General features: G+C 44.8%; 1 protein-coding gene across 1 annotated transcript; it reads right to left on the reverse strand.

The window, feature by feature from the left end:
• Positions 1-208: 208 nt before the first annotated feature.
• GARS1 (glycyl-tRNA synthetase 1) lies at positions 209-27,632 on the reverse strand. Its single transcript, XM_066627594.1, has 17 exons — positions 27,217-27,632; positions 22,778-22,879; positions 20,541-20,643; positions 18,939-19,080; positions 16,053-16,141; positions 14,683-14,759; positions 12,788-12,933; positions 10,835-10,984; positions 9,643-9,805; positions 8,814-8,978; positions 8,130-8,238; positions 7,245-7,389; positions 4,118-4,203; positions 3,482-3,591; positions 3,113-3,206; positions 1,117-1,307; positions 209-547 (listed from the first exon to the last, which is right to left on the reverse strand). The coding sequence occupies exons 1-17, from the start codon at positions 27,457-27,459 to the stop codon at positions 422-424; spliced, it is 2,241 nt and encodes a 746-aa protein (XP_066483691.1). The 5' UTR covers positions 27,460-27,632; the 3' UTR covers positions 209-421.

A 27,632-nucleotide genomic window follows, 5' to 3' on the forward strand; every position in this document is an offset into this window, starting at 1 on the left:
TGCTCTCAGTTTTCCCCACCTGAAAAAGAGATACTAAATTCATCTATTTTCACAGGGCTGTGCTGAAGGATGAACACACACAGATACAATGACACTCCTACTTCATTAAAACATATTGGCAACCCTACACATTCAAACAGATGGAACACCCAACATGGCAGGGTTGCCAAGGATCTCTTACAAAAAAAGCACTGTGTCAGACAGGAAAGCGAGAGGAGGCTGATGGAGCAGCATTTTTATTCACTTTAATTGTGGTCACTGGAGAAAGGGATTAAAATTAGGCAGCAATTGAGGAGGAAAAAATAACCAAACTGTCCCTGGGAGCGCAAATAATGCGGTTTTGAATAATACACAATAAATTTCATTAACATGAACAGAAAAAGTGGCCTTCTGGATACAGGTTTGTTTCCAGTTGGTGGCTTCATTCCTCTATCGTCTCCTTTTTGCCAGTCTCTTGTCCCTCAAAAAGTGGATACTTGGCCTCCACATCAGCCCAGCTCACATTACCATTTGCAAGGTCCCGGACTATAGTAGGAAGCTCAGAAATCTAAGCACAAGAAAAAAGATGCACTGAGATCAAAGATATTTGGTGAGTACTCCACATGCCAGAATGAAGGCTAATTTACATGCTCAGAAGAATTTGGTCCTTTTGAATCTCTGCCATTCCAGAGGGTTGGTGACTGAATATCTCCTGCAATGGGGCTCTCTCTTCCAAGCTCCACCTTACTCAAAAGCATGCACGTAAGTTCCTCCAATAGTCTCCACCCCTAGTTTCTGAACAGTCTTACAATTTGATACTGCTCCTACAGAATCTCTCTAGATCAGGGTAATGAGCTCTGGTGAATCCTTCTGTCCTTCCTGCGAAGCTGATCAGGAGCAAAAATGTTTGCAGCCCTTCAGGGAACTGGTATGGTTGCAGCAGTCTTCCCTGCTAACTGGGTCTCCCCTCATGGTGGAGCAGGAGATTCTAGCCTCCAATTCTCTCCTCCATGGCACAGTTTTAGCTCCCCCTACCTAGCTGTCACCCCATGCCTTACTCTTGGCAGCCCAAGCACATCTTGCTCAGAGTAAGCAGAAATTTCTAAATCACCTAACCTTTGCAAAATAGTCTCTTACCTCAGCTCGTATCTGCCGCATCGAGTCACGGTCCCGTAAGGTAGCTGTGTGAGGAGTTCTGTTGACCGTATCAAAGTCTATTGTGATCCCAAAAGCCACACCAATCTCATCAGTTCTGGCATAACGCCTGCCAATGGAGCCAGAGGAGTCGTCCACCTTGTGGGAGACTCCATTTCGAGTGAGCGCTTCAGCTGAAGAAAGGAGAGAGAGAAGTAGTATGCAAAGTTCATACACCACTTTTCAACAAAAAAAATCATTCGCAATGCCATCTAGAGTTGACTGGCTGTAAGAGATTAAAACGAGATTAAAACCAAAAATTCAGGAGACTTCAAAACGTTGCGCAACCCACAACCAGAGGCTTTGGCTCATGCAAGTCAAGCACAAGTTCATTTTATTTAGACATTTGTGTAGGATACCCATAGCCCCAGGGATATACAGGCTTGGACTGGGTCCCTCTCAGTGACCACAGAATCACCAATTGGTCTGTGAGAAGCAAGAGAAGGAAACTTTTTTTAACATGTAGGGAAAAAAACTGCAAGATGAATAGAATAGGGTATAAATTGAAATAGGAATTTACTAAACACCACAAACAAATCTACAACTGGGAAAGCTAATTCCCCAAGTGCACAATGAACCAGATTATGCAACACAGAAGACCACATCTCACCCTCCGTTAAGCCTTCTCTAGCACCAAAAGGAAAACCAAAAAGGGTACCTTGCACCAAAAGGGAAACATCTTAATTATAAACAAGTTCCTAGGCCTTTTTTCTAGTCGTGCTCTCATGTAAGGAAGACACACCTACAAGACATAGGATGAAGAGATGGCCACAGGACAGAAATATTGCTGGAATTCCAGATTCTTGGCACACGAGACGTTCTCTGTCAAAGAGCTATAACCTCTTAAGACCAATATTGCTGGGGGCAACATCTTAAGCCACCTTACCTACAACTCCTCTGAACAATCACAGCAACAAAGCTTCCTTTGATCATCAGACCATTGATCCATCTCGTTTAGTGTTGTCCACTTCAGTTGGCAGTGGCTCTCCACGGCCTCAGGCAGAAGGACTTCCCAACTTTCACCCGCTATTTGTTTGTTTGTGCACCCCCCCCCAATGAACACTCGAGACAACTGAGCTGGGAGAAAGGGCCACTTTATTAACAAGCAAGATAGTGTAGAAGGAGAGGCAGAGAGACCTGCAGATGCTGTGGCAGCAAAACACCAGTGCTGCGGAGGCTGGACCCTCGGAAGGCACCAAAATTGTAACTGTCCCCCGGGCTGGGCGTGCGCCCGACATCAAGCCTGGCCCCATTACCCAGGTCTTCATCCCATGAAGGGGTGAGACATCTGGACTGTGGGCAATGCCACCTCGAGCTACAGAGCCTCTGAGGTGGCCCTGCAGTCCTGGCCAGGGCCCTGTCCCTGCCCTTGTGCCGCTGGGCCCCTGAGGACTGAAAGTGGGTTCCGTCCTGCCTGTGCTGCCTGAAGCCGCACCCCAAGATCCAGTTCACGCCTTCTACCCCACACCACCTGCCATAAAGTGACCTAGGATAGCAGGAAAAAGAGACCCCTTAAGCCTGGCAGTCTGGGGTAGGTGGAAAAACTGCCTGCCACCAGCCAATCCTGGCAGACAGCATAAAATTCCTATCCAGCCCCAAATGGCGTCCAGTAGAACTCAGACTGCTCTAGGGACGGGCGGGTGGGTGTCAGCACCGTGCCCACGTGCAGAGGAGGAAGAGTGCTGGGTGCTGCTGCCCTGAGAACCCTCTGGGCCCGCCCAACTCCCAGCACCCTTCCAATCCCCTTTCAGGGAAGGAGACTCTTGTGCTCCTGGTTTGGCCAAACAAAGTACCAATCCGCTGCTTACAATGCGTGATCAGCATTCTGTCAACTGAAGGTGTCAGGGATTTCACCTGGGACCTCTGGCATGCAAAGCATATACTCTGTCACTGACCATGCCCCTTCCCCACGTTACAGAAGAACCTGTAGGATACTCACATAGTTCCTTCACGAATGGCACGAACTCCTGGTTCTGGCTCAAGGGAAGGACAGAGCATTTGAACGGTGCCACAACAGCAGGGAAGCTGAAGTACTGGTGCAAAGAGAAAAGCAAAATAGGAGGCTCAGACCAATGAAATGGGCATATTGGCCCTGGATATGTGAAATGATAATCATTTACAGGTTAGAGGAAGTCATCATTTGAACCTCATGGGAATTAGAAATACACATGGGGCCTTAATTCTGCTCTACATAAGCTACAAAAGCTGATTTTCCTGCATCCAAGAAATGGCTGGCTATCATGCACACAAAGCAGCTTGTGCGCAATGAGAACAATCTTGATTCATAATCAGCTCCAAGAAAACTTACCGTTCGCTGTTCATCTCCCTCCCGTACACGGAATGTGTGCTCAAATACTGTGTACATGATTCTTCCAATACCAAACGAAGGTTCAATCACATTTGGAACAATCTCTTCCACTAAAAGACAAAGATCAAAATAGGCAAGAGAATATATTTTGCTGAACCAGCTTAGACCAAGGTTTAGGAGTGTGACCTCCCGAGTCAACAAAACTCAATCAGTGGTATGAGGTAGTGGCAGATTCTCAGGAACATTCCCCCCCCCCCCATTACAAACAGACCACTGTAAGCAAGGCTGGACCACTTCAATCTGATCACACTGAATGGTCAAATCATGCCCAACCGGATGACATCATGCAATTAGCAGTTGCTTGTGTTACCAATAGAGCCCTGACCATGCAAAGTGGTTATCCCATGCTAGCAAGCCCAACGGAAGGGAAACATTGGAAAAAACTATTGTTATCTGACAGCATCAATGGGCAGGGTAGTGATTTATAGCCTGCCCACAGGAAGGTCACAAAGTGGCCACAGCACTGCCAGGGGCAAGCATTTATTTGGCCACAGTTAACAGGAAGGCTCTTGGTGACTTTGGGAAAGCTCTTCCAACTGTGAACTTTACTACTTAAGAAGTGGTGGAGAGACCTACCGTGTAAGGTTTTTTGGAACCTCTTCACACTGACCATGTCCTTCGTCAATTGAAAAGTTTTCCCTTCAGTTTCAATAGTAAATTCCCTGTAAAGGAGGAGGAAGAGGGTGACTTCAAAAATTTGCACTTTGCTCCTTTTTAGATAGAAGGTCCATTAGAAGGTTGAAGAAAAAAGTAATAGTGAAGAACACAGAAACGGACTCATGCAAAAGTTTAAGTCCAGCATCCTGTTTCCCAGCAGCCCCAAAGCTGCCTCCAGGAAGCCAAGAAGAAAGGCAGACACCTCCCCCACTGTTGCTCCTGTTAACTGGTATTCAAAGGCAGGACATCCATCGTGATGACACTGATAGACCTGCCCTCCATTAATTTGCCCAACCCCCCCTTTAAAGCCATCGAAGCCAAGAGTAAACACCCACCTTGTTGACACTGAACCCTACAGATTAACTATGTGTGAAGACGTATCCCCTATTGTCCATCCTAAATCTCCTGCCAGCAAGTTTCACTGAATGATCTCTGGTTCTAGTACTGTGAGAGAGGGAGATTGCTTTCTGCACACCACGCGTAATTTTATACGCCTCAAGTATGCCCTCCCTGAGCTGCCTTTCTTGCATGTGTATTCACTGTGAATCTCCCTCTCTCCTCCCCACCCATTTGTGTTGCCTGCATTTGCCCCTTTTCCAGCTCCACAATATTCTGACTGACAGATTACCAGAACCATACTTCGCATTCTAGACAAGGTCACGCCACTGATTTATATAGGGGCATTATTATATTTGGTCTGAACAGGGCCTAAACTTGAAGGCTAGGAACCAAAGAGCAACAGACTGGCAGCAGCCCCCTGCAAGCTTCTAGAAGGACCAAGACAACCTTTATCTCTACATCTCTTTTACAGGTTTGGGAGTTGGTTTTACCTTACACTAAGCTTGCTACATTCAGCATGTTTAGAACATTGAAACCAGAAAACTGCTATTACAGTATTGTGCTTAATACACAAGCACCACTTTTCCCTGAATAATTTGAGAAACTGAGTCAGGAGTCTCCAAATGGAGTTGGCTGTATCCTGAAAAAGTCCTCCCCACTCCAAGTGGCGCTTATGATTCCATGGCATCAACATGTTTCTTTCAAGTTGATCCGAGCACAGAGACGCTCTGGGCAGTCGCATCTATTGCCCAGCATCCCAGAAAGCTGTGCAGCAGGATGTCTGGGTAGATGTGGGCAGGGGTTTGGAGAGCCCTTTCCTAGAGGATCCCGACAACCCAATGTATTCTGGGGGTTACTTTGACAGGAACATGGTATTTTTTAAGACAAGGGGCAAAAGAGTGGCAGTGTATGAAATAAAAGCGGTAATACAAATGGAGTAGTTAATGCAGATGGACAGTATTATGGGGGGCAAAGATAATGAAGGTCAGTATTACAGGGGGTAAAGAGGAGGAAGTTTCTAGGCAGCGTCATGTATATGTACATGTTAGGCCTTGGTTAGCATGCGGAGCCTGAACCAAACTAAGTCAGTAACAGAGAAGTTGCTAGCAGTTCCTAGCTGCAAGAATGTGAGTAAACAAACACAAAGATTGTTGTCTATCCTCCACTGACCAGAAAGGACAGACAACAAGAATTACAACCCATTGGAATGTAGTACCTTTGCAGACAGAACGGCGCCTTATCAAGCTGATGAAATGCAGCTGTGGATCTCCAGTTGGGAGGGGTAAGAACTAGGAGGACTAGCAACCAGGCCCACTTCGGAGAAGGTTCTGTCCTCAAAAGTTTCTGATTGGACAGTCTAAATAAGTATGAAGTCACCTCAGTACTATTAGCATAAGAAGTATAATAATGAGGCCCAAGGGGTGTGTGCTGTTCCTTCTTGGACAGAGGTTTTGGGTGCAACATCCTGCACGCTGTGAGCTCCATTGTCCAACATGGGCATCTGGCCTCACAGGTAGCCTGGAGCTAAAACATCCACAAGAAGTCGACCCAGGTGAGAGATAGGGATTAATAGAGATAGCCAGCTAGCTTTGTTATTTTATTGCTGATATGTTTCCTAGATGTTTATGCCTCTAGCATTTGCTGCCTTATGTAACCTTATGTACTGAATAAACTAAAATCTCTTTTACCAAGTTGTTTCATTGTCTGTTGGGGACAAAGGTTCAGAATCCTGCCCAGCCGCTCAGCAAGCTACCAAGTGCTCACTGAGGTCTAGTAACTTGAGAACTGAACCTTTAATTGGAGAAAGTGCTCAGTGCTGCAAGGGATAGAATTAAGCCTAGAGGATCCCAGTGTCCCTGGACTGAGACACGTCCCTGGATGTTCAGGCTGGTGGCAGTACTTCTGAACAGGGGGCCTTGAGGGCTTTAGGGTTCGAGAACCAAGAACTCTGAGCACCCCAAACCCCCCTAAGTTTGCGACAGGCAGTCACTGCAAATATTTAAAATAGATTACTGCAGATACTGACATGGGATTTTTCAAATTATGCAGGTGCCTTTATTGACTGGAAACCTATTCGTAGTAGTTGGCAACCTTCAGTCTCGAAAGACTATGGTATTGCGCTCTGAATAGTGGTTCTGGAACAGCGTCTAGTGTGGCTGAAAAGGCCGATTCGGGAGTGACAATCCCTTCCACACTGGGAGCAAGTGCAGACTGTCCCTGGTCTGTCTCCCTGGCTATGGGTCTTCCTTCTTTGTCTCTTTGCCTCAGACTGTTGGCCAAGTGTCTCTTCAAACTGGGAAAGGCCATGCTGCACAGCCTACCTCCAAGCGGACCGCTCAGAGGCCAGGGTTTCCCATCTGTTGAGGTCCACTCCTAAGGCCTTCAGATCCTTCTTGCAGATGTCCTTGAATACAAGCCTATTCAGTCAATTTCCAAGGTTTTAAGACAAGCTGCTCAAACCTTCCCTACTTTCCTTCACAAGGGCTTAGGCACATGCTTTCTTTCTGAATGAATACTGAAACTGTACATCTGGCCTGTAGATCTATGCCCAAGTTCATGAAATACAGGCAGAGAATATGTACTATATTACTTATCTTGATGGCGAGTAATGCATTGCTGCAATTTTTGATGCTTCAAGCTGAATACTGTAGCAACGCAAATGTACAAGAATGCCTAATCACCTCACCTAGGCTCAGACAGAACTTACCCTTTTTCATTCAACAGTTCCTCCATCTCGTTGATGTAACACTTATCACAGATGGAAAGGTATTCCAGCACCAACTTGGCATCCTTCTTGTAAGCTTTGCCGACAGCTCCCTTATTTGCTTCAAACTGAACAACATTTGCTGTTCTGTTCAGGTGGTGTTAAGGAATCTTAGCATGGAAATTTTTCCACTCAACTTCATGCTTTGCAGCTTAACATCTTTGTAGCCCCACCACTGTTTATCACTTATTTTGCATTCATCGCTCTGTGCAAGGTGCTGAAAGAACATCAGACTAAAAGAAAAGTTTCAGACCTTTATACGCACGTGATGCTTGACATCCTCCACTCCAACATCTGCAAGTTCTACAACACGCAGAAAGCACCACAGACCATTTCATAAGTTAACAGATCACTTACAAGAGCCTCCTTCATAGAGCGCAACTGATCTAAGTCAATGTAAACACCACAAATCCATTTCTTGTTAGCATGGCATCAACCCAAGTGAGCTACACTAGCTGAAGCCTGGACAAGAAAATTATGCAAGTTATCCCCTCATGGAACTCCATTTGTGGAAGATCATAGATGTTTGAAACAGAGCTGGCCACAGAAAACTACAGAGCTTCTTCATCATGCTTTTACCAACGGTAATTCCTGACACGATGAGATGTACTATTATCTCTCTTCAATACTGGATCAACCTGACACCTGGTATCTCACCTCAAGTTTACACCAGCATCAGTGGAACTTCACAGTCAATGGATTCAAGACATTTTCTTACTTCAGTCCAAAAGTAAATCCACTGAGTTGCCCCAGACACCCTCCAAGCCCAATTCACTGGACAGAAAGACACGTTCTTTCATATGGCAGATTCCACTTCTTTAAAGGATATGGGTTCCTTGAGAGGCTTTTCAGCAACAAGAGGAACTTTGGTGGCTCTGGCATGGCAAGAGAGGTCATAGCAGGAGCGGTCAGCACAGCCAACAATTTCAATCCATCCCTGCAAAGGCCAAGAAATGAAGAGTGACCTTTAATTACCTAAACAGATTAGTCAGTCTGGGGTCCCTCCACACTCCTTCCTCAGACTGGCCATACCATCTTCTACAATTTGCAATGCACAATTTGTAAGGTGAACATCAACAGCTTTCTACCTAACTGGCTCACTGTCTTCAACTCAGAACCACAAAAATTCCTTACCACTCTGAGACTACATATAAAAAAGATCAGACAGTAAAATTGTAGAAAAAATTCAGCCAAAAATACAATGCAGGCATCTTCGTACAACTCAGCCCATATTCCAGAGATCTGTAAAGGAACACATGCTTGAAACTCAGCACTTCACAAGCTAAAGACCAAACACAAACTGACATGGCCAAAAAACTGGGCCCAACAAGAATGCCAGTTCTGTCATGGGGGGGGGGGGGCAGAAGCCAGAATGACTGAAGTTCTGAGACGCAATGAGTCCAGTACTAAGAGTCAGAGAAGTACCCAATGAACAACAAATTTAGATTTGCTTCAGTTACTCTACAGGATACCTATTTAATATCCTGTATTTTCATCTTTGTAGTGACTTACATAGGATGTTTTGGATTCCGCGTCCCAGCAGTCACACGCATAATGAGCCATCTCATTCTCCATATGTTGCCGAAAGCGCAGCTTGCTTGGGGAGATGCCGACTTTTACAAGGTAGAGGTAGATGCGGCCAATGAAGTAACCTAGCACCGAGTTATTGATTACACCCTGGGAGGAAAAGAGAAGGTACACTGGAATTCACAAATTGCTTCCCTAAGAAAATGCAAAGCAGCTCTGAAGTATGACTGGTGTGTGTTTGTACCAACACAAAACAGAGTTTGCACCACAAACTCTCAAGACGATCTGCTATGTAACAAGAAAAATTTCCACACCACAAGAGTGTGAAATAATTAAATTTGTGGTTTACGGCTTGCTCGCGATGGTGACTTATTCCTGAGCATGAGAGCCTACTCCCAAGTCTCAGCTGCATATCAGAGGGATATAACAATTTGATGACAATTGGTATAAATTAAACTCCAACATATGCTAAACGAGCAAGTCCTCCCTCAAAAAACCTCAAAGGTTCTGGAAAGGGGCTGAGAATTCAGTTTAAAATCTCAAGACTACAATTCCCACAGCTTCTTTGGGAGGACACCATCACTGCTAAACCAGTTTAAGATGACAAACATATGCCTACTTACCTGGGAATAGCCCCATTCGATACAATGGGATTTACTACAGTGTAAAAATATAAAGCCAATATTTAGTTTGTGTTATATGATGTCCTTCCTGAACTAACAAAAATACCCGCTCTGCCTTCATCTATGTAAGTAGAAGTAAACCCATTCATAGTTTACTCCCTGAACAGCCATTCCCTATGTAGTTGAATTACCTGCTCAACGGCATCCCCCAGGCGCATGACACGCGCTGACTGCCCACTAGTTTGGGCTTTGGAGGAATACAGAAGGATATGGAGGTCTGCAATGCTCTGGAACTTCGGATGATTTTTCTCACTGGGATCCACAAAGTGCTCAATTTCCGCCATAGTGAATTCTCTTTAGAAAAAAACACACACAGAAAGCCACAGTCTAGGATGAGCAACTATTAAAAGAACACCAGAATGCCTTCCCAAAGGTGAAAAACCCAACAAATCCTCACAGTACTATCCCAAATCTACCTCGACGCTCTTACCACAAGAGCTGGCATAATACAGGGCCATTTTAACCACGCAAACTACCAAAAAAGGGAGGCTGGCAAAATTGTAGTAACTTGTTAAGAACTACATCAACATATGGTTGATTTTTTTTAAGACCTAAAAGAAATATAAAACTGGTTTCTTTTCAAACCATTTTAGGTTTCTCTTTCTAAAAATAAAAACACAGGCATGTTAAAACTATGTTTATAATATCTCAAAAAATCATGATTCCCCCCTCCCCCCAAAGGCTGCTTTTCTATGCAAATAAAGAGCCATAGGAAATATGTACTTGAAGAACTGCATTATAAATGTGACGAAACAGGTCAAATATTACATTGCAGATATGATGGAGAGCCAGTGTGGTTCACTGGGTGGAGCCATCAACTGGGACAATCTGGATTTAAGTCACCTTCATACCCAAAGGTTCATTGCAAGACCTCAGGCAAGGCCACTCTTTCTAAAGATGACCCATCTCACAGCATTGTGAGAATAGTAGAGTAGGTAAGAGAAGAGTAAGTGGGAGTAGAATAGCTACTTCAACACCTTGATCTTCTTGGAGAAAGGGCAGGATAGAAATGCAATGAACACAAACACCCGACATAACTCAATGACGACTTTTTTGTGGGGTGGAAATGCGATCAAGATAAAGTAAGTTAAGTAGATGCAGGAGAAGGTGCAGAAGGGAAATAGAAGGCAGAACAACACTGTTTCACCCCAGATACAGGGTAGCTGGTGACCAGGAAACAGGAGTAGATGGATGCAACTGAATCATTTTAAGGAAGGCTTATGATACGGTCATGATCATTAGTCTGGTAAGGACAAGCTTGCATTCCTTTGGATACAGAAAGCCTTCTCAAATTCTCTGATAAGAGAAGAAAACTTACACTACCTGACTCTGATGAGTCCTGAGCGAGGAGAGATTTCATTTCTAAAGGAATTCCCAATCTGAGCAGCAGCAAAAGGCAATTTGCCTTGGTTAAATTCCAAAAGGCGCTTAAAGTTCAGGAAGATCCCTTGTGCCGTTTCTGGCCTCAGATAACTTTAGAAAAACAAAATCATACAACAGAATATAAAATAATTGTCAGGAATCAAGAAAACTGATCAGACAAGCTTGGTTTCTCTAACTATATCACCAAGGATGTGCAATGTCAGAGGTAGCCTATCTTGCTAATCAATCACCACCTCCTCCCAATTCTACTGTTGGCTTGCCTAGCTAGGATGACAGCCGAAATCCTTATCCTATTTCCACTGCAAGCTCTTCCCTTTCCCTACTCTCCCAGTTATGATCAGGTTTGAGCCTGTACTTGGACTCACATTTTCTGGTTTCTCTTATTTCTGCATTTGGTCCCATAGGAAGAAACGCATTAAAATACAGTGGACTCTTGGTATCCATGAAGGATCCGTTCCAGGAGCCACTCCCCTCCTTGCAGACACCAAATTCCGTAGACGCAAACAGGATGTGCCTTTCAGAAGCCTCGGGGAGGCCTTCTGAGGCACAGGAAGGTCCTGTGTGGCCTCCACACACCTCAGAAGGCCTCCCCGAGGCTTCTGAATGGCACTTCTGGGTTTTTTTTGAAAACCAAAAGTGCCTTTCAGAGGCCTGCAGGTCTTCTGAGGTGCAGGGAGGCTGTGTGCGACCACTTTGCGAATAGAAGGCACTTCCAGTCACATCTGGGAGGTCCTTGAGGAACATCAGTGCAGGTTTGGGATCTCAGCCAAGTCAAGCCCACAGATGCTGAGCCCATAGATAAAGGATGGCTCACTATAAATGCAATCCTGAATGGAATTTCACTTAACACCATACTCCTATGACAGTGGTTCTCAAATTTTTAGCCCTGGGACCCACTTTTTAGAATGAGAATCTATCAGAACCCGCCGGAAGTGATGCCATGACCAGAAGTTACATCATCAAGCAGGAAAATTTTTAACAATTCTAGGCTGCATTCCTACCCACACTTACCCAGGAATAAGTCCCATTGACCATCATTGTTAAAATCATATACAGAGTAGCCTGTTAAAAGTACAGGTCTGTAACAGTACCTCAAATGCAGTCACATACCATGGTAGCATCAAGTCTAATATACTAAAAATAAAATACTGAAATGAATTGGCTGAAATTGGCCCACCTGAAATTGGCTCACGATCCACCTAGTGGGTCCCGACTCACCATTTGAGAAACACTGCCCTATGATATTAGTGGTCAGTCAGAAGCATCACTGCCTCTCAGAAACTTGGTGGAAACCAACATTTTCTGTGGCTTAGTAAAAATGTGATAGCAGGACAGATCTGGCCACAGGGATCACAGTAATCTTCACAATTATCTGGAAAAGATTTTTTTAGCCTCAAATGTTCAGTACAAAAGCACACATACATAAACTGGACTTAGCTTTCAGTGTGTAAGTTGTTCCTAGCAAAGACTCAAATAGTTACTCTTCAAATAGGATTCAAATAGTTACTCTTTTCACCACATGCTCTTTTACAAAGGGCTCACTTCCCATGTGGAATTCAGTCCTTGCCAGAACTCCCTACTGCACAAATTTCCAACCACAAGTGGGAAAACACATCATTATTCTTGGGAGATAAGGTTTTTTGTGTGCCGGGCTTATCCACAACTGCACACCACTTGTTCTTCTTGTCCTGCTGCCTTCACCATCACTGCTGAAATGAACAATCTCTCTCCCTTTAACGACCCAAAGATCACAAGGACTCCCTCCAAAAAGTGAGGGCTGGCGAATAGACGCAGACCACATTCAAACACATTCAACTGCTGTATGATCCAAGTCATTTTCTCCCAACAGAAGTTACAGAGAGAGCACATGTACAACCACCACACTTGACATACCCTGGCATATTTCCTCCTGGCCCAATAGAGGTCTTGAACATCAGGTTGAAAGACACTGGAGGAGTGAGGTCATTTCCTGTAATAGGAGATTTCACGTTGTAATTCACAAACAGGTCTGCAAGCTCTTCCTGGCTGTAGTTGTCCAGCTAGAGGCAAGACACAAGAGGCAGCAAGAGCAACAAAAATAAATGGTTAATTCTTAATAATAGTAATCATCACTGCAGTGACCAATTCTATGCCGTCCACTTCTTCTTCAAGGGAGGTTGTGTTCTCTAAGAGCAGACTTGGTTATTATCGTGGCATTTTATTGAGGGAAGCAACGATATGACATCTTACGAGACTCTTGCTGGTGAGAGAATAATGCTCTAGGGCAACAGTATGAAAAGTGTGTCATGTAACACGTCAGTGTATGTGTTAACAGGAGCAGGCATGGAGAACAGCTGTGCCTACTGCCCTGCCCTACTGTCAGCCATGGAGCATTAAGCTGCTGGTGCTGCATCAAGTCATCCCATCCAAGGGTCACTATGCCAGTCAGCACCCAGGATCAGCAATACAGGAACCTTCCCATTTTTCCTCTTCTACGAATTCCACCCAATTTCCTGCTTCTCTGAACCCTAAACCCTGCTTTTTCAATGGTAGCTTCCTGTGGGATACCCATCTAATCTTTCTACATCCTTTCTTCTCCCTTCTAAGGAGATCGTTTCTCCTCCCCACTCCCCATTTCACTTCCTTCTAAGAGCCACCCCCCCCCCCCGGTCTGTATTGAGTTTATGGATGGTAAAGCCTTTACCCATTCTAGATTTAGGTGTAAGTCAAACAATTCAGCTAAACCCCTCTTTTCAAACTCCTTTTTGGTATGAGCCATTAAAATAAATTTTCTTTGATTTAACAGCCCTCCCAGAAGCCATTCGAAAGGTGTTCAAGCACTACGTATAATGTTCAAATGTTGCTAAATCTAAAGAGAAAGCAAATTCTATAAATGTGAACAAACTTCTCTTGTTGCATAAATCTGGTGTACAGAAAGCATACCTAAGGGGGTATCCTTGACTCATCCTGTTCAAAAGATGAATCTAGACATAGAGAAGGAGGAAGCTTATTTAGTCTCCAATTCATTCACGGGCAGGCTTTATAGGTTAACAAAGGGGTGTCCAAAGTTTTGGCAGAAGGGCCGCATCACTCTGACACTGTGTCATGGGCCGGGGAAAAATTGAATTAATTTAAATTTAAAATTTGAATAAATTTACATAAGTTTACATAAACTAATATATTAAAGATGAACTTATATGAATGAATGAATGGTCTTGCAATAGCTCAAGGTCTATAAAAGGCCTTACACAAAGCAAGGTTGGCCTTTCCTTTGCTGCTGCTACTGCATCACAGACATGAAACAGCAAGCAATGGAGGTAGCCTTTGGCCCGCAGCTCACACAAGAGGTCAAACAGTCGCCCTCACACTGACAGCAGTTGCGTCGGGCCAGTACAGGCTCCAACAAATCTCTGAAGGACCAGAGGCTCATTGGAGAGTGGAGGCTCCCAGCGGGCCACACTGAGAGGCCTTGAGGGCCGCAAGTGGCCCCAGGGCCAGGGTTTGGGCACCCCTGGGTTAACACAAGAACCATGAATTATGCCCAGAAGGAAACCAGGGCAAGCCACACTTTCCCAGGTCACCATTCTATAGTTATGATGGATTCTAACCTGTTTGCAGGAGCCTATGCAAGTATTAAGCAAGGAAGCATTTCTCCAGACAGAATCAGCACTTCAGTACAACTAACTGGAAGTGGTCTTGTTGAAGATATACTGAATGAACCTGGAGTACTAGTTAGTCTTATTTCACCTCTGGGAATGAGCTCTAGAAAGCGTGTGCCTCTAATTCCATTTGTCAAACTATATACCAACCTGGGTTAGCACATTCTCCATTTCAGTTTTTTTCTCAGCTGTACATTTCTTGTCAGACATCAGCTTCTGTAGATGAGCTGCATGCAGAGGAAAGAAAGAAGGTTTCATGGATGATCATCAACCCCAACAAAACATGGATTCTAAAAACCAGAGTAGCAAAGAGATTTCCTCGAAATTCACTAGGAGATCAGCAATGGTGGATATGTTTGCCCACAACCGACTACCCCACAAAACATGCCCAGTCACAGGGGAGAATCAGTTATGTTCTAGGCAACATATCTGTTCAAGTGGGGCAATGGCAAGGATGGCTAGCCCACACTGGTTCATGCTAGAATATTCCGCAGAACTGTAACATACAAGAGTTCCTCAGTAGAAGCATCAACGTGAAAAGTGTTTCCTGAAAACAGAACATCTGAAAACACACTGAACTAGAGGCTGAAAGCAGATTCTGCATCTTTCCCACATGCTGAATGAGAGAAGGTCTCCAGCATATGCAGGTCAGCACAACTCAGTCAGATTTAATTAAGGTATACTGAGTTATGTAATTGCTCAGGTTTAATATCATGTCTACAGAAAACGGTCCAAGTCTCTGCTAAGACAGGACAGAGATCACCTCTAATTAAAGCCAATAAAGAGGACCTCTGGTGCGCCAAGGCAAGCAAAGCACTGTAACCAGAAAGTTAGATATGACTAGGCACCATGGAAATCAATAAATCAAGTTAGCTGAATTATCTGAAGTTTCGTTGCCAAGCCATTTAGTTATGACTTTTTAAAAAAACACAACCCAAAAACTACCAAGCCAGGCAAAGAATGCCAACAAGCAAAACTTCCATGCAGAAACAGACTAACTGAGCAAGAGCCTCCTTTCACTAGAATGCTTGTCATTGCCCTGCCTGCAAAACGCATGGGAAATGATGCCACACCAGGACAACCTCTCCTCTACTGCTGTAGAACTACCAGACAATTAAGATCAGAATATTTTAACTGGTACTGGATTCTCATCAAGCATTGTCTCCTGCTATTTTGAGGATAATCAAAGTCAAAACATAGAAGCACACATAACTCTTAATATGCCACAATTCTCATGCCCCCCCAATCTTCTTACACTACCCAATATCTCTGGGCAACCCTGCGGCTTTCTGTTCTCTTTTTCCAAGAAGTTACTAGCTGCCAGAGATAAGGGGGAGGAAAAATCTTAAACATACAATGCTTGGACATGTGCCAACATGGTACAATGTCAACACTTTTTGTAACCTGGCTTTTGCACAGAGGGCTTTCTCACTTTCAGATTATTTGCTAGATCACATCTGCCTGGGGCAAGATAAACCAATATGAGACATTCCAGTCAGTCCTTGTTTTGCTATACCTACCTTTTAAAAGGTGATCTGCTCTAAAGCATTCCCCATTCTTCACATCCTTCACCATGAAATCTGCAAATTTGTCTACATGGCCAGAGGTCCTAGAAAGGCAAACAGCACTATCATTCCAAATGGCATTGAAGTAAGGCATCCTTTCAGCCACTTGCAGTGGGGGGAAAATTTCATTCAAAAACTATTGCAATCAAAATCAGCTACAAGGCAGGCTGCTGAAAACTTCTACACTTCTCAAAATGGAGCATGCCTCCCTGAGGAACAGTGTAGATAAAAAGTAATGACTTAATACAGGTGGTGAAATGTTAAATCTATTGTTGAACAGCAAATTTTCCATATTAAAAAACAATCTGGTTAAAATACAATCTCTTAAAACTGAATCAGTGATTCTCCATGAATGAGCAGACATTAAAATGAATTCACAATTCATTCATAATTATTCACAAAAGCGCAGCATTTCCGTGTAAATAAAACTATGGAAAAACATGCACTTTTTCAGGTCAAGTATTATACTTATCAAGAATATTTATATATCACTTTTCAACCAAAAGAAGTTGTGCTAAGGTGAATGGTTCTGTAGACCTGTTTTTTATGCTCATTGACTCGAGGTTAGTGACTTCTTGTTCAAATATTTGCTGTTTATAAACAAACATTTGCTTTGCCTCTCATGAAAACAAGCTGCGCTGTCTGGTCCCTAACCACCAGCCACTGCTTCTAGAGCGGACAAAGACAAAGGAAGCAAATGTTCTGGATCATTTCTCCACTTTGTCTCTGGAGTGTGCAAGGAATCAAAGCCAGGCAGGGGAATTATGCAATAGATAAGGAGCAAGACTGAAAGAGAAAGCAGCCAAAAGGGAAAGAGGAGAGGGGTATCATTGTTCTGTGTGCAGCTTCATATGTCTTTTTCTCCATTTACTAGAAAAAGTGCCAGAGCTACTATCTCTTCTCCTAGTGACTACAAATGGTACAAGGTTTACCCTCCTAGTTAAAGTTAAAGTTAGTTAGTTAAAGAGTTAGTCAGTCGTAAATTAACACGTTTTAATGGTTCAATTTACCAACTGTTATGAAAAGTTTAGAAAATCTAGCAAGTATCAATGGGAAACTGAATTTAAGTCAGCTTTTTCTGACTTTAACACCAGGATTTAAAAATAACTGCCCGATGCTAAGGCAGTAGGTGCTTATTCAAGAGTTTGATCTTTCCTAAACTCATCTTCAAAATACAGGTGACAAACTTTCATGGAGTACAGGATCACCACCTCAATATTACTGAGTGACACAAGTAGTAGTTAGTAGTAGTTGGCAACTTTCAGTCTCGAGAGACTATGGTATCGCGGTCTGAATGGTGGTTCTGGAACAGCGTCTAGTGTGGCTGAAAAGGCCGATTCGGGAGTGACAATCCCTTCCACACTGGGAGCAAGTGCAGTCTGTTCCTGGAATGTCTTCCTGGCTATGGACCTTCCTTCTCTGCCTCTTTGCCTCAGACTGTTGGCCAAGTGTCTCTTCAAACTGGGAAAGGCCATGCTGCACAGCCTGCCTCCAAGCGGGCCGCTCAGAGGCCAGGGTTTCCCACTTGTTGAGGTCCACTCCTAAGGCCTTCAGATCCCTCTTGCAGATGTCCTGGTATCGCAGCTGTGGTCTACCTGTAGGGCGCTTTCCCTGCATGAGTTCTCCATAGAGGAGATCCTTTGGGATCCGGCCATCATCCATTCTCACGACATGACCGAGCCAACACAGGCGTGTGTTTCAGCACTGCATACATGCTAGGGATTCCAGCTCGTGTGTTGTTTGGAACTTTGTCCTGCCAGGTGATGCAGAGGATGCGTCGGAGACAGCGCATGTGGAAAGCATTCAGTTTCCTCTCCTGTTGTGAGTGAAGAGTCCATGACTCGTTGCAGTACAGAAGTGTACTCGGGACGCAAGCGCTGTAGATCTGGATCTTGGTATGTTCCGTCAGCTTCTTGTTGGACCAGACTCTTTGTGAGTCTAGAAAACGCGGTAACTGCTTTACCGATGTGTTTGTTTAGCTCGGTATTGAGACAAAGAGTGTCAGAGATTGTTTAGCCAAAGTACACAAAGTCATGGACAACGTCCAGTTCATGCGCAGAGATTGTGATGCAGAGAGGTGAGTCCACATCCTGAACCATGACCTGTGTTTTCTTAAGGCTGATCGTCGTTTCTTAAGTTGAGCGACACAAGAAGCCCCTACAAACCATCTGTAGCCATTCCAAAGCTCAACCTAGGATTTCATCCCTTTTATTAACCCACTTCCACCATTTAGGAAACATTTGGGTCACAGATAAAACTTTTAGAATATGCAGCAAATTGAAAGGAGAGGCTGTCTGGTTAATAACACACCACAATATCAGTGCCAGGGGACCTGGGGTGAAGCCCTATACTAGGCCACCCCCCCCACCTGCCCCCTGACAGTAAGTTGGGCAGTACCTCTGCTACTTTTACTGAGGGTTCAGGGGTTTACCTGGCCAGCTGGGCCCTCTGATGACTCTCACCTAAGTAACTCCCTGACACCATGTCTGCACTGCATTTTCTCTAAATACTCAAAGCACTTCACAGACATTTTTCTAATCCTTACAGTAACTCAATTCTGTGGGTAAATATTTTCATCAAATTGCTACCAAGGGGCTGAGACTGAGAACACAGCTTTGCAGACTTTGGGAATGTTGGGATTTCCCACATGAGAACTTCTACTAGCTTGGTACTATTAATTTTATTGTGCTTTTGCAGACCTCAATACTAAGTTTGAGTTGAGCTTTCCAAGATATGGTCAAGTAAAACAATAAATCTAAACACAAACAGACTGTGGTCACCAAATTTCAAGAAATTTAGACACCACTGCTGTAAACACACATACTTGAGGGTTGCACTTACTTCAGAACAGGCTCTGGTGTGAGCATGGTGCAGTCTATTTCAAGAATCTGCTCTTCCTGGATAAAATGCTGTCTCCAGGCTTGAATTATGTTGTTCTTCAATGCACAACCAACAGGACCAAAATCATACAGGCCACTTACACCTACAAGAAAAAAAGTTGTGAACACAAGAACCCCTTATATTTATGCCTCCTCTGTGTCACTGCACTCCCCAGTTTTAACTGTTGAACTTTACTGGTGTTATAATCAATTCAAGAGGCATCCTGGGCAGTTTTCCTGCAGAATTTCTGGGAAGCATAAATTCACTTTGTATTCATTATGACAAAAGAAAACTGATTGTCTGGCATAAGCCTGCTACTCAGGTATGACACCTTGACTCACATAAGATCAAACACATTCAGTCATACCGCTATCTTGGTGATTTGTTTACTGGCCCAGGTAGCTTTTCAACATCACCTTGAAAAGAAGTAGATAAGAAGTTGATCAATCAGTCTCAGGAACTAAGATTCTGAGAGACTCATGGCAACCTGCAAATGTTACCTATTTGCAGTTTGAAAGCCACTGCTCTATAGCTTCATGAAGAGATGAAATAGGAAGTTGGTTTGGTGAGTTCAAGGTTAATCTAAACCCATTTAGTTTTTGGATTGAATTTCAGTCTCTAGCCAAGGACTGGCTACCTAAACACCTGATGAAACAACTACAAATAAAATCCTGCAATCAAACTAGGAGTAAACAAAACTAGATATTTCTTTTAAGACACTTATTCCCCCCCTTCCTTTCAACTACAGCTCAAATACACTTACAATAAAACTTTAAAACACAAAATCAATAAGATAAGCAAAAACTAATATAGGTAAGTCACAGATCCACCACCCAAATCAACTACTTCTGTGCAGGAATTGGCAAAATACAGATTTAAGACTATTAAGATATGCAATAAACTAAACATGCAACCATTTCAAGATATATGCATGTAACCCAATGGTACATCATGAAAAATTTAACCATGGGTTTTCATTTTACTCATTTGGACCTCATAAATTTCCTTTGAACATAAGTTTTCACTGACTATGTTAAACAGACATTTATTCCCTTTAATCTACACAGTTGTATTTACAGAGAATATGCTATAGAAGGCATTCTTCACTATGGTTCACTGCTTTATTACAGAAGAAGCAATGGAGACATTTGCCATGATCACTATTAGAAAAATTCAGTCTGATCTCCTCCTCTCCCAAAGTGCCAGAAGCAATAAGGGGGTAACAAAGAGCCTGGATTCAGATACAATGAGAATGAGTACTAAACACTTCCCCTGCTTTCTTCTTCTGTTTTGCACACAAGAGGGTGAAAGCTTTTGTTCTGGGGCAGAATTAAACCACAGTTCCTTGGGAACTGTCATTTAACTCAGAACATATTTTTTAAAAACCACAATAAAACTGGTTTCTGCAGTTATATTACTTGCCTTGCATTTAACTTGGCCATTCTATTTTATACCTTGCACTTTGTTAAGGTTTTATAGCTAACATAAGCAGAAGGGAACAACAAAAATATGGTATCACACACCAATGGGCTTACAATGGTAACTGAATTATTAATTGTGTACCTCCATAAATAGAAAAGGCCTGGTCATAGAAAAATCTTCTTTTCAGGGTATCTTCCATTTTAGGTCTGTCCACAATGTCATCCTTAGGCTGCAAAGCCAGTTCCTGCAAAACAAAGGGTGACAAAAATAACAGTTTCAGCTAAAATAGCTCTCCCCAATTTATTTTTAATCTCCTTTTTTTGGGATTCATTGCCCTATATACACTGAAGTACTGGTAAATACCTTCCACTTTAATTTGAAGTTCAACACATCTTTAAAGGCTATCTTTAAATTAAAGTGCAGGGCATCCAGCATGCTATTGCCCCAGGAGCAGGACTCTCAAAATAAGCAAGACAAGGGATTGAAGTGGCAACAAAAGAAGCAACCACAGAAAACTATCCAGAATCCTCAACTGGAGCGAAGAAAGATAGCTCAAAACACAGTCAGCACGTTTGTGTAACCACTCACACCTTTTGTGCAATTTTCCCTTGACACAGGTATGGTTGAAAGGAGAGCAAGATAATCCCAACACTAACAGCAAAGATAGTAAAAAACCTTTCCATTTCCTTTCATGTCTCTTAAACACAGGAATGAATCCAGTCTTCAGTGCAAGTACTATTATTTATTTATTTATTGCATTTGTATCTCGCCTTTCTCCCTGAAGGGACCCAAGGCAGCTTACAACAATAAATAAAATGCAAAAAACAATTAAAAACACAATTAAAAGCCCAATCTTGAGGTCTGTGGCATGGCCCTGCGCTGCGGGCCTCAGTTGCAAACGTGCCATGAGGCACGTTTGCGGGGCACATTGCTGGGCTCCCGCCGGAGCTAGCCCAGCACCAGCCGGCACTGGGCTAGCACGCGGCAGTCGCCCAGGTTCCACGGCTCAGCCGTCTCCCGGACCACCGGGCTGCGGAACAGGGGCACGGCCGGGGGCATGGGGGAGGCATTCCGGGGTGGGCAGGAGGCTTGTCAGGGAGGGGGGAGCAAGGCGGATCCGTGAAGCCGAGCTCTGCAGGATCCAAGGCACTCGTGCAGGGCTGCACGCCCTACACGAGTGCCTTCTGATCGCTGCTAAAGTGAGTAGCCCCATTGTGGGGCTGCTTCCCTTACTTGGGGGAAGGGGACAAATGTCCTGAGGACCCTCCTGCGGTAGCACGGGAGGCACAGGATCCGGCGGCAGCCCTCCAGGGAGCCACCGGACCTGGGCATTGTGGGCAGCTCAGGACGGGGCTGTAAAACAAGTAAAACACTTCATGAAACGTAACTAATTACTGATCAACATTTATAAGGGGGGAGGGAAGTGGCTCCCAAGCCGTTCTATAAGAAAACTGGAGTGTAAATGTTCAAAATGAATTATTCTTTCAAATTGGGCACTTGCACAAGCTGAAAAAATGATAGTCTTTGCCTCTTCAGTCTTGAATCAACTCAACAGGGTCAGCAAAGTGATGAAAAGTTTGTTTCATTTTTTGTGAGCCAGACCTGCACAGAGCAGTGGTCAAAAGGTTGCCTTAGTGAATGCCAACAAGAATTTCTTAGGACCCCAGACACCTCAGATTTTTTGCACAGGGTGAAGAGTGTATAGCTTATGTAACCCTTCCTCAATATTCCCATTTTTTATGCATGAAAGATGGAAAGGTCACATTCATCCACACAGATGTCTTCTGCAAACAAGCACAGAAAAGCTGCCTTAGATTTACTTTTAAAGTCCAATGTGAGTCAGGTACCTCAACCTGCCTAAGCACCAAGGTCACTCCAGGTGCCACTGCCCTCATAGGTAAAGAAGGCAACAACATGGGAGAAAACCTTTTAGGTTAGGGTGCCCTGTTTATGCGGTACTCATCCAAAGAGGCTTTCCTGGTGCCTACTTTGTACCAGACCAAGCCCTTTCTAATTTCCAGGTCTTTCCAACTGCCCTTGAGTTGCAGTCATCAGGTCCTTTTTTTAAAACTGTATTCTAAAATATCACTGATGTACTGTTTAAATTTTGCAAAGCACTTCTGTCGAAGACAGGGATACAAACTTATTAACCCACTTCTGCCCAACTCACAGGTATACACATTTGATCCCTGCTGCATATATGCAATGTTGAGCAGAAATGGTTTAATTAAGATAGAGTACAAGATAATACAGCTACAGTACAAATGGAAAGAATGCCAACAGCAGCAGGCATAGAAATAGCACTATGTAGCTAGCAAGGAAGAAAACACCATAAAGGCCCTGGGATAAGAGGAACAAGCAGAATGCCAAGAACTCACCTTTGCTTCTAAGACTCTCTTCCGAGCCTTGAGCTCAGCTACTGCTTTGTCAACATCCACCTGAGGAGCCTTTTCCTCCTTCAGCTTCCGAACAAGTTCTCCCTAGAAGCAGCAATGCAAAGAGTTAAGGTTAGATTCTGTCCTGAAGATATTCCATAAAGGTGCAAAAAGAAAGATGACAAAGATTCATTTTTCTGCCACTTCAAACTCACAACAAAGTCACAGATTAGGGGGGCCAGTCATTCCTGACCCACAATGCTTTAAGCCTGTAGGTAAGCACAGTAGCTTTCTGAAGAGGAAAAAACCCATTCCGAATTAAAAAACTCAAGGAGTATCTTTGTTTTTCTGAATAATGTTTGAGTTGTTTCAGAAATGATCACATTTCTGGGGCTTTTACTTATTTACTGCCAAACCTGACAGATTCTTAAGAATGCTGCAGGCCACTTTTTCAAGGATTTCTTACTTCACCTTCAAACAGCCTTGGAGGACAGGCCACTACCCCATCACATTTGAAAGCAACACTAATTCTCTTCAGCGAGTAGTTCTTACTGCAGAAATGAAGCAATTACATCCTTTCTCTGCTCAAACTGCACGGCCTGTTGCTCAGCAAGAGCATGCATACACTGTATATCCCAAATTCAGTCCAAGGCATCTCCAGCACAGGGTCACAGAACTCTTTAAAACTTGCAAAAATCATCATAGTTAGTTGCATAAGGGCTTTCAACACATGTACTTGAGAAGACTGTGGTTATGGAAGCAATGCTGGTCGTAGCTTCCCAGATGGCACACACAATTACAATCCTGCATATAAAGATAGTTTCTTTTTTCTTTTTTTAAAAAGGGGGGAAGTGAAATTTGCATCTCCAGTAGCAGAACTAGGATAACCATCTGCCTGAGACATGCAGAGTGTTCGTATTGGACTAAATGGACCAGTGGTCTGACTCAGTATAATGCATCTCCTAAAACAGTGGTTTCCAAACTGTGGGTTGGGACCCACTGGTGGGTCATGACCTGATTTTTGGTGGATGGATAAAGGGTGATGGAAAGATCAGATAACAAATTGCCTCAAGACCTGGGGCTATTCAGAAATCAGATACTGTAGCTGGCAAATACCCTGCAAAAAGCTCAGTTCCTGCAGTTTGAAAGCATGTGCAAATATAGGGAGATAATTGTTTGAGGCTCTTTTTTCTGGATACTACGCGTATTACTAACAAACAAGATCTTATTTGTTTCTAGATCTCCTTTTTTAAAACTCTGTTAAACCTAGATAGTCCCAATAGGGTGTCATTTTAAAAAGTGGGTCCAGGTGCTACAGAGTTTAGGAACCACTTTCTAATATATTCTAAGCATTTACTTAGGATCTGGAAGAAAAAACCCACACCATTGTCTTCCTAGAGTCACAGTTCTCAGTTCAGCATGTGTCTTCAACCTACTGATCTTTTCTTTGTTAAAAGGCTTGAACCTCACCAAATTTTTATGTATAAATATATACATATATACATCTCTCTCTCTCTCTCTCTCTCTCTCTCTCTCTCTCTCTCTCCCCCCACTGGTACAGAAACTCACTTTTATCTGCTTTTTCTCCAAGAAAAATCAGAGGGGGACACTGGATTCTGCCCAAGCCAGGTTGTAAAACAGAGTTGGGGAGGAGGAAAAAGATCCTCATATGCACAAGGAATTCCTAGTTTTACAAGATTAAAACATCAGGAGACCAATCATGTGTGACAGCCCACAACTGCATCTACTGAAAATCCCAAAAGTTTGCCAAAGTTCCCTGCTGCAGCCATCCTAATAGCAAGCTCCGTTCTAAATATCAGTTTCACTTCAAGTCGCTGCAGTTGCAGGCAACGTGGCAGAGGGGAGGGAACTGTTTTCTGAAAAACATAAAACCAAAGAAGGTGAAAGGGTCTGCTGAAAGGGGAAAACGGAGAAATACCAATAAATTGGCTGCTGTCAGTTCCAAAAGAAAGCACTGCCATGCTATGAGTTGTATGGAAAGAAAAAAAGCACACCATAAAATGCCAGCAGCACATGCAGTTTTGAGGTGAAAGAGAAAGGGAGAGCTGCAATCACATGAGGGGGGAAGACAAAAAAGTACCAACAAGACACAGACTAATGGAAGGAGCCTGCCCAGCCCCAAAAAAGTGCAGGGGAGGAGCATTGATGTGGCAGAGTCCGCTGCAGCTTTATCCCTTATGACTGGAAAGGGAACCACCCTCTAACACAGCAGCTTATTGCATCAGGCACTGCTGCAGGAGGAACACACTAACCTGCCCAGCCTGACTGATCTACTCTTCAAGGAGAGGGCAAGTTATAAGCACCAACACCTCCCTTCTGGATTCCTTTGTAACTGAAGCCACCAGCCATACAACCTTCACTTCACACCTCACAATTCATCCTTTCCTCTGGCCATTTCACATGGCTTTACACAGTCTGCACCTGTCAGTCCCTTCTTGTACCAAGCTCAACTTCTGGTGTGCCTCAGACAGGAACTCCAGAATTTTTATTGCACAACTATCCAATAGTTAAATTCCGATTGCATGTTACTAGAATTTTACTCATTAAGAGCCCCTTATAACCCAGTAATTTAGGATGCTGCAAGATGATTCACAATGAATGCTCAGGTGAAACCTAATTAAGATGCTACCCATCCTGTTAAGCAAAGGATGCCTATCAGCATTCTTCTGAAATACCTGGTTGAATAAGAATAACACAGAGGCGTGCTGGGAATCTTACAGAGACAAAACCATTTATCCAAGTTCCTGATGATTAAGTAGATTGCTGCATCTATGGTGTTTTGAGATACAACCAAGAAGATTCAGTCCTACACAAAAGGGAAGGAGAGAAGGAAGAGAAAAGATCCCCTCCAAACACTAAGAGGCAGGATTCTAAGTAAAGGCCACCCAGAGACCCAATATTGGAGGGGGGGCACTATTCAGCACCACCCACTTTTTTTTAAATTGAGCATCCTCAGACCAACAGCTGTTGGAACCATCCAAATCACAGTCACTCGGGACCCCCACTGATCACAATGGGAAGTTTCCTTCCCCCAGTACCTGTGTAGTGGGGACCACAGCCTACCTAAGGATCAGTAAAAGGAGGAAGACCTTTCCCCACCTCAGAGAGGGATCTAGACAGACTGACTCATTCCTGGGGTGGGGAAGAAAACTGCAGTCTTTCTTTCCCAGTGCCTGAGTGGGGCTATGGAAATCTATATGGTTGGGAAAAGGGTAGCGTAATCGGACACAGTGCACTGAGTGCCTCTACTTTTAACCATTGCATAGAACAGGGAATTTTGGCAGCTGCAGCTTTTTAAACCCTTCCATGTTCAGCTGTACCTGCCCAAATTCCCTCTTCTATACAATGGTTCAAGATAAAGGCACTCTGTATCCTCCATTGTATCAAGTACCCTGGGGAAGGAGTATTCCCCCTCCCCACAGTTGCCAGCTCTGCAGTTACCAGTCAGGTCCTGGGGCTCTGTTCTGGATGACAGCCAGATCCCCCCAACACACACACGCAGATGTGTGTATGTGTGTCAGGGAGGGGCAGCATCTGGCAACAGCCAAGTATGGCATGGGGGGCTGCCTATGACCAGGTGTGGGGGGGTCAGGGGGCTGCCTATGACCAGGTGTGTGTCGGGGGAGGGGGAAACCTGGCTATGATCCAGACCAGAGCCCCATGACCTGCCTGGTAACTGCAGAGGTGATAATGGTGGGGATGGGGAATACCCCTTCCCTAGAGCGAACAAATACAATAGACAACACAGAGTATCCATACCTTTAGCCACTGTATAGAAGAGAGAATTTGGGCTAGTGCAGCTCAACGTGGAAAGGTTTGAAAAGCTGCAGCTGCCCAAATTCCCCCTTCTATACAATACTTACAAGTAGAGGCGCTTTGTGTCCTCCATTGTATCCCCTCCCCCACCGTCCCCTCTGCAGCTACCAGGCAAACCCTGGGAAGGGGGCTTTGACCTGGATCACAGCCAGACCCCCCCAGGCACCCACCCACACCTGGTCATAGCCAGACCCCTCCACACACCCACAAGTGTGTTTGGCTATGACCAGGTACCTGCGTGTGGGGAGAGGGGCCTGCCTATGACAAGGGGTGTGTGTCTGTGTGGGGAGTCTAGCTTTGACCAGGTATGTGTGCCTGGGGGAGAGGCTGGCTATGGCCCAGACCAGATCCCCCCACACCCCTTCTCACAGCCAGACCTCTCCCCAGGCTGACACACACACACACCCCTGTGGAGGAAGAGGTCTGGCTATGACCAGGTGTGCCTGGGGGGTCTGGCTACGACCCTGACCAGACCCCCCCCAGACACACACACCCCTGTGGGGGGCCTGCTAAGACCCAGGCCGGCCCCCTTCCCAGACCTGCCTGGCAGCAGCGGGGGGAGGGAGGAGGAGGACCCCGGGCGGGGCTCCCAGGCGGGCTCTCACCTGCAGCCGCACCGCCTGCCTGAGCGGGGCCAGCAGCGTCTCTGCGGCGGGCCCGTCCATGCTGGCGACGACGCCGGGGCCGGGCGGGGGCGAGGCGGCGGGGCGCCGGCTCTGGCGGACTGCGGGGCGTCTAGTGTGGAGCGGGGCGGCGGGGCCGGGCGGCACGAGGAAGAGGAGGAGGCGGCGGCTGCTGCTGAGGCGGCCGAGCGGGGCGGCGCGGAGGACGCTAAGAGGCCACAGCATGGAGCGGCGGTGGCAGCGTCGGAGGCCCGGCCCCCCGCATGATGAAATCCCCGGCCGGCTCGGCCTCCTCCTCCACGCCCCGCCCTCGGCCGGCTGACGGCAGCACTTTCCGAGCCCAGCCCGGCCTCGGCTGCCACAGCGGAGGAGGCGGAACGGACCCACTCGACGCGGGC

The sequence above is a fragment of the Tiliqua scincoides genome, chromosome 5 (assembly GCF_035046505.1).
Source record: "Tiliqua scincoides isolate rTilSci1 chromosome 5, rTilSci1.hap2, whole genome shotgun sequence".
In the NCBI taxonomy this organism is placed as follows: Eukaryota; Metazoa; Chordata; class Lepidosauria; order Squamata; family Scincidae; genus Tiliqua; species Tiliqua scincoides.

What these genes read in the sequence shown, in the direction of transcription:
- GARS1 (XM_066627594.1), bottom strand. Translation starts at nt 27,459, where the DNA reads ATGCTGTGGCCTCTTAGCGTCCTCCGCGCCGCCCCGCTCGGCCGCCTC. An exon ending in TGGGGGATGCCGTTGAGCAG is followed by an intron (nt 8,979 to 9,642) that starts GTAATTCAACTA and finishes TTTTCCTCCCAG; the next exon opens with GGTGTAATCAATAACTCGGT. An exon ending in TGCGGCAGATACGAGCTGAG is followed by an intron (nt 548 to 1,116) that starts GTAAGAGACTAT and finishes TCTTGTGCTTAG; the next exon opens with ATTTCTGAGCTTCCTACTAT.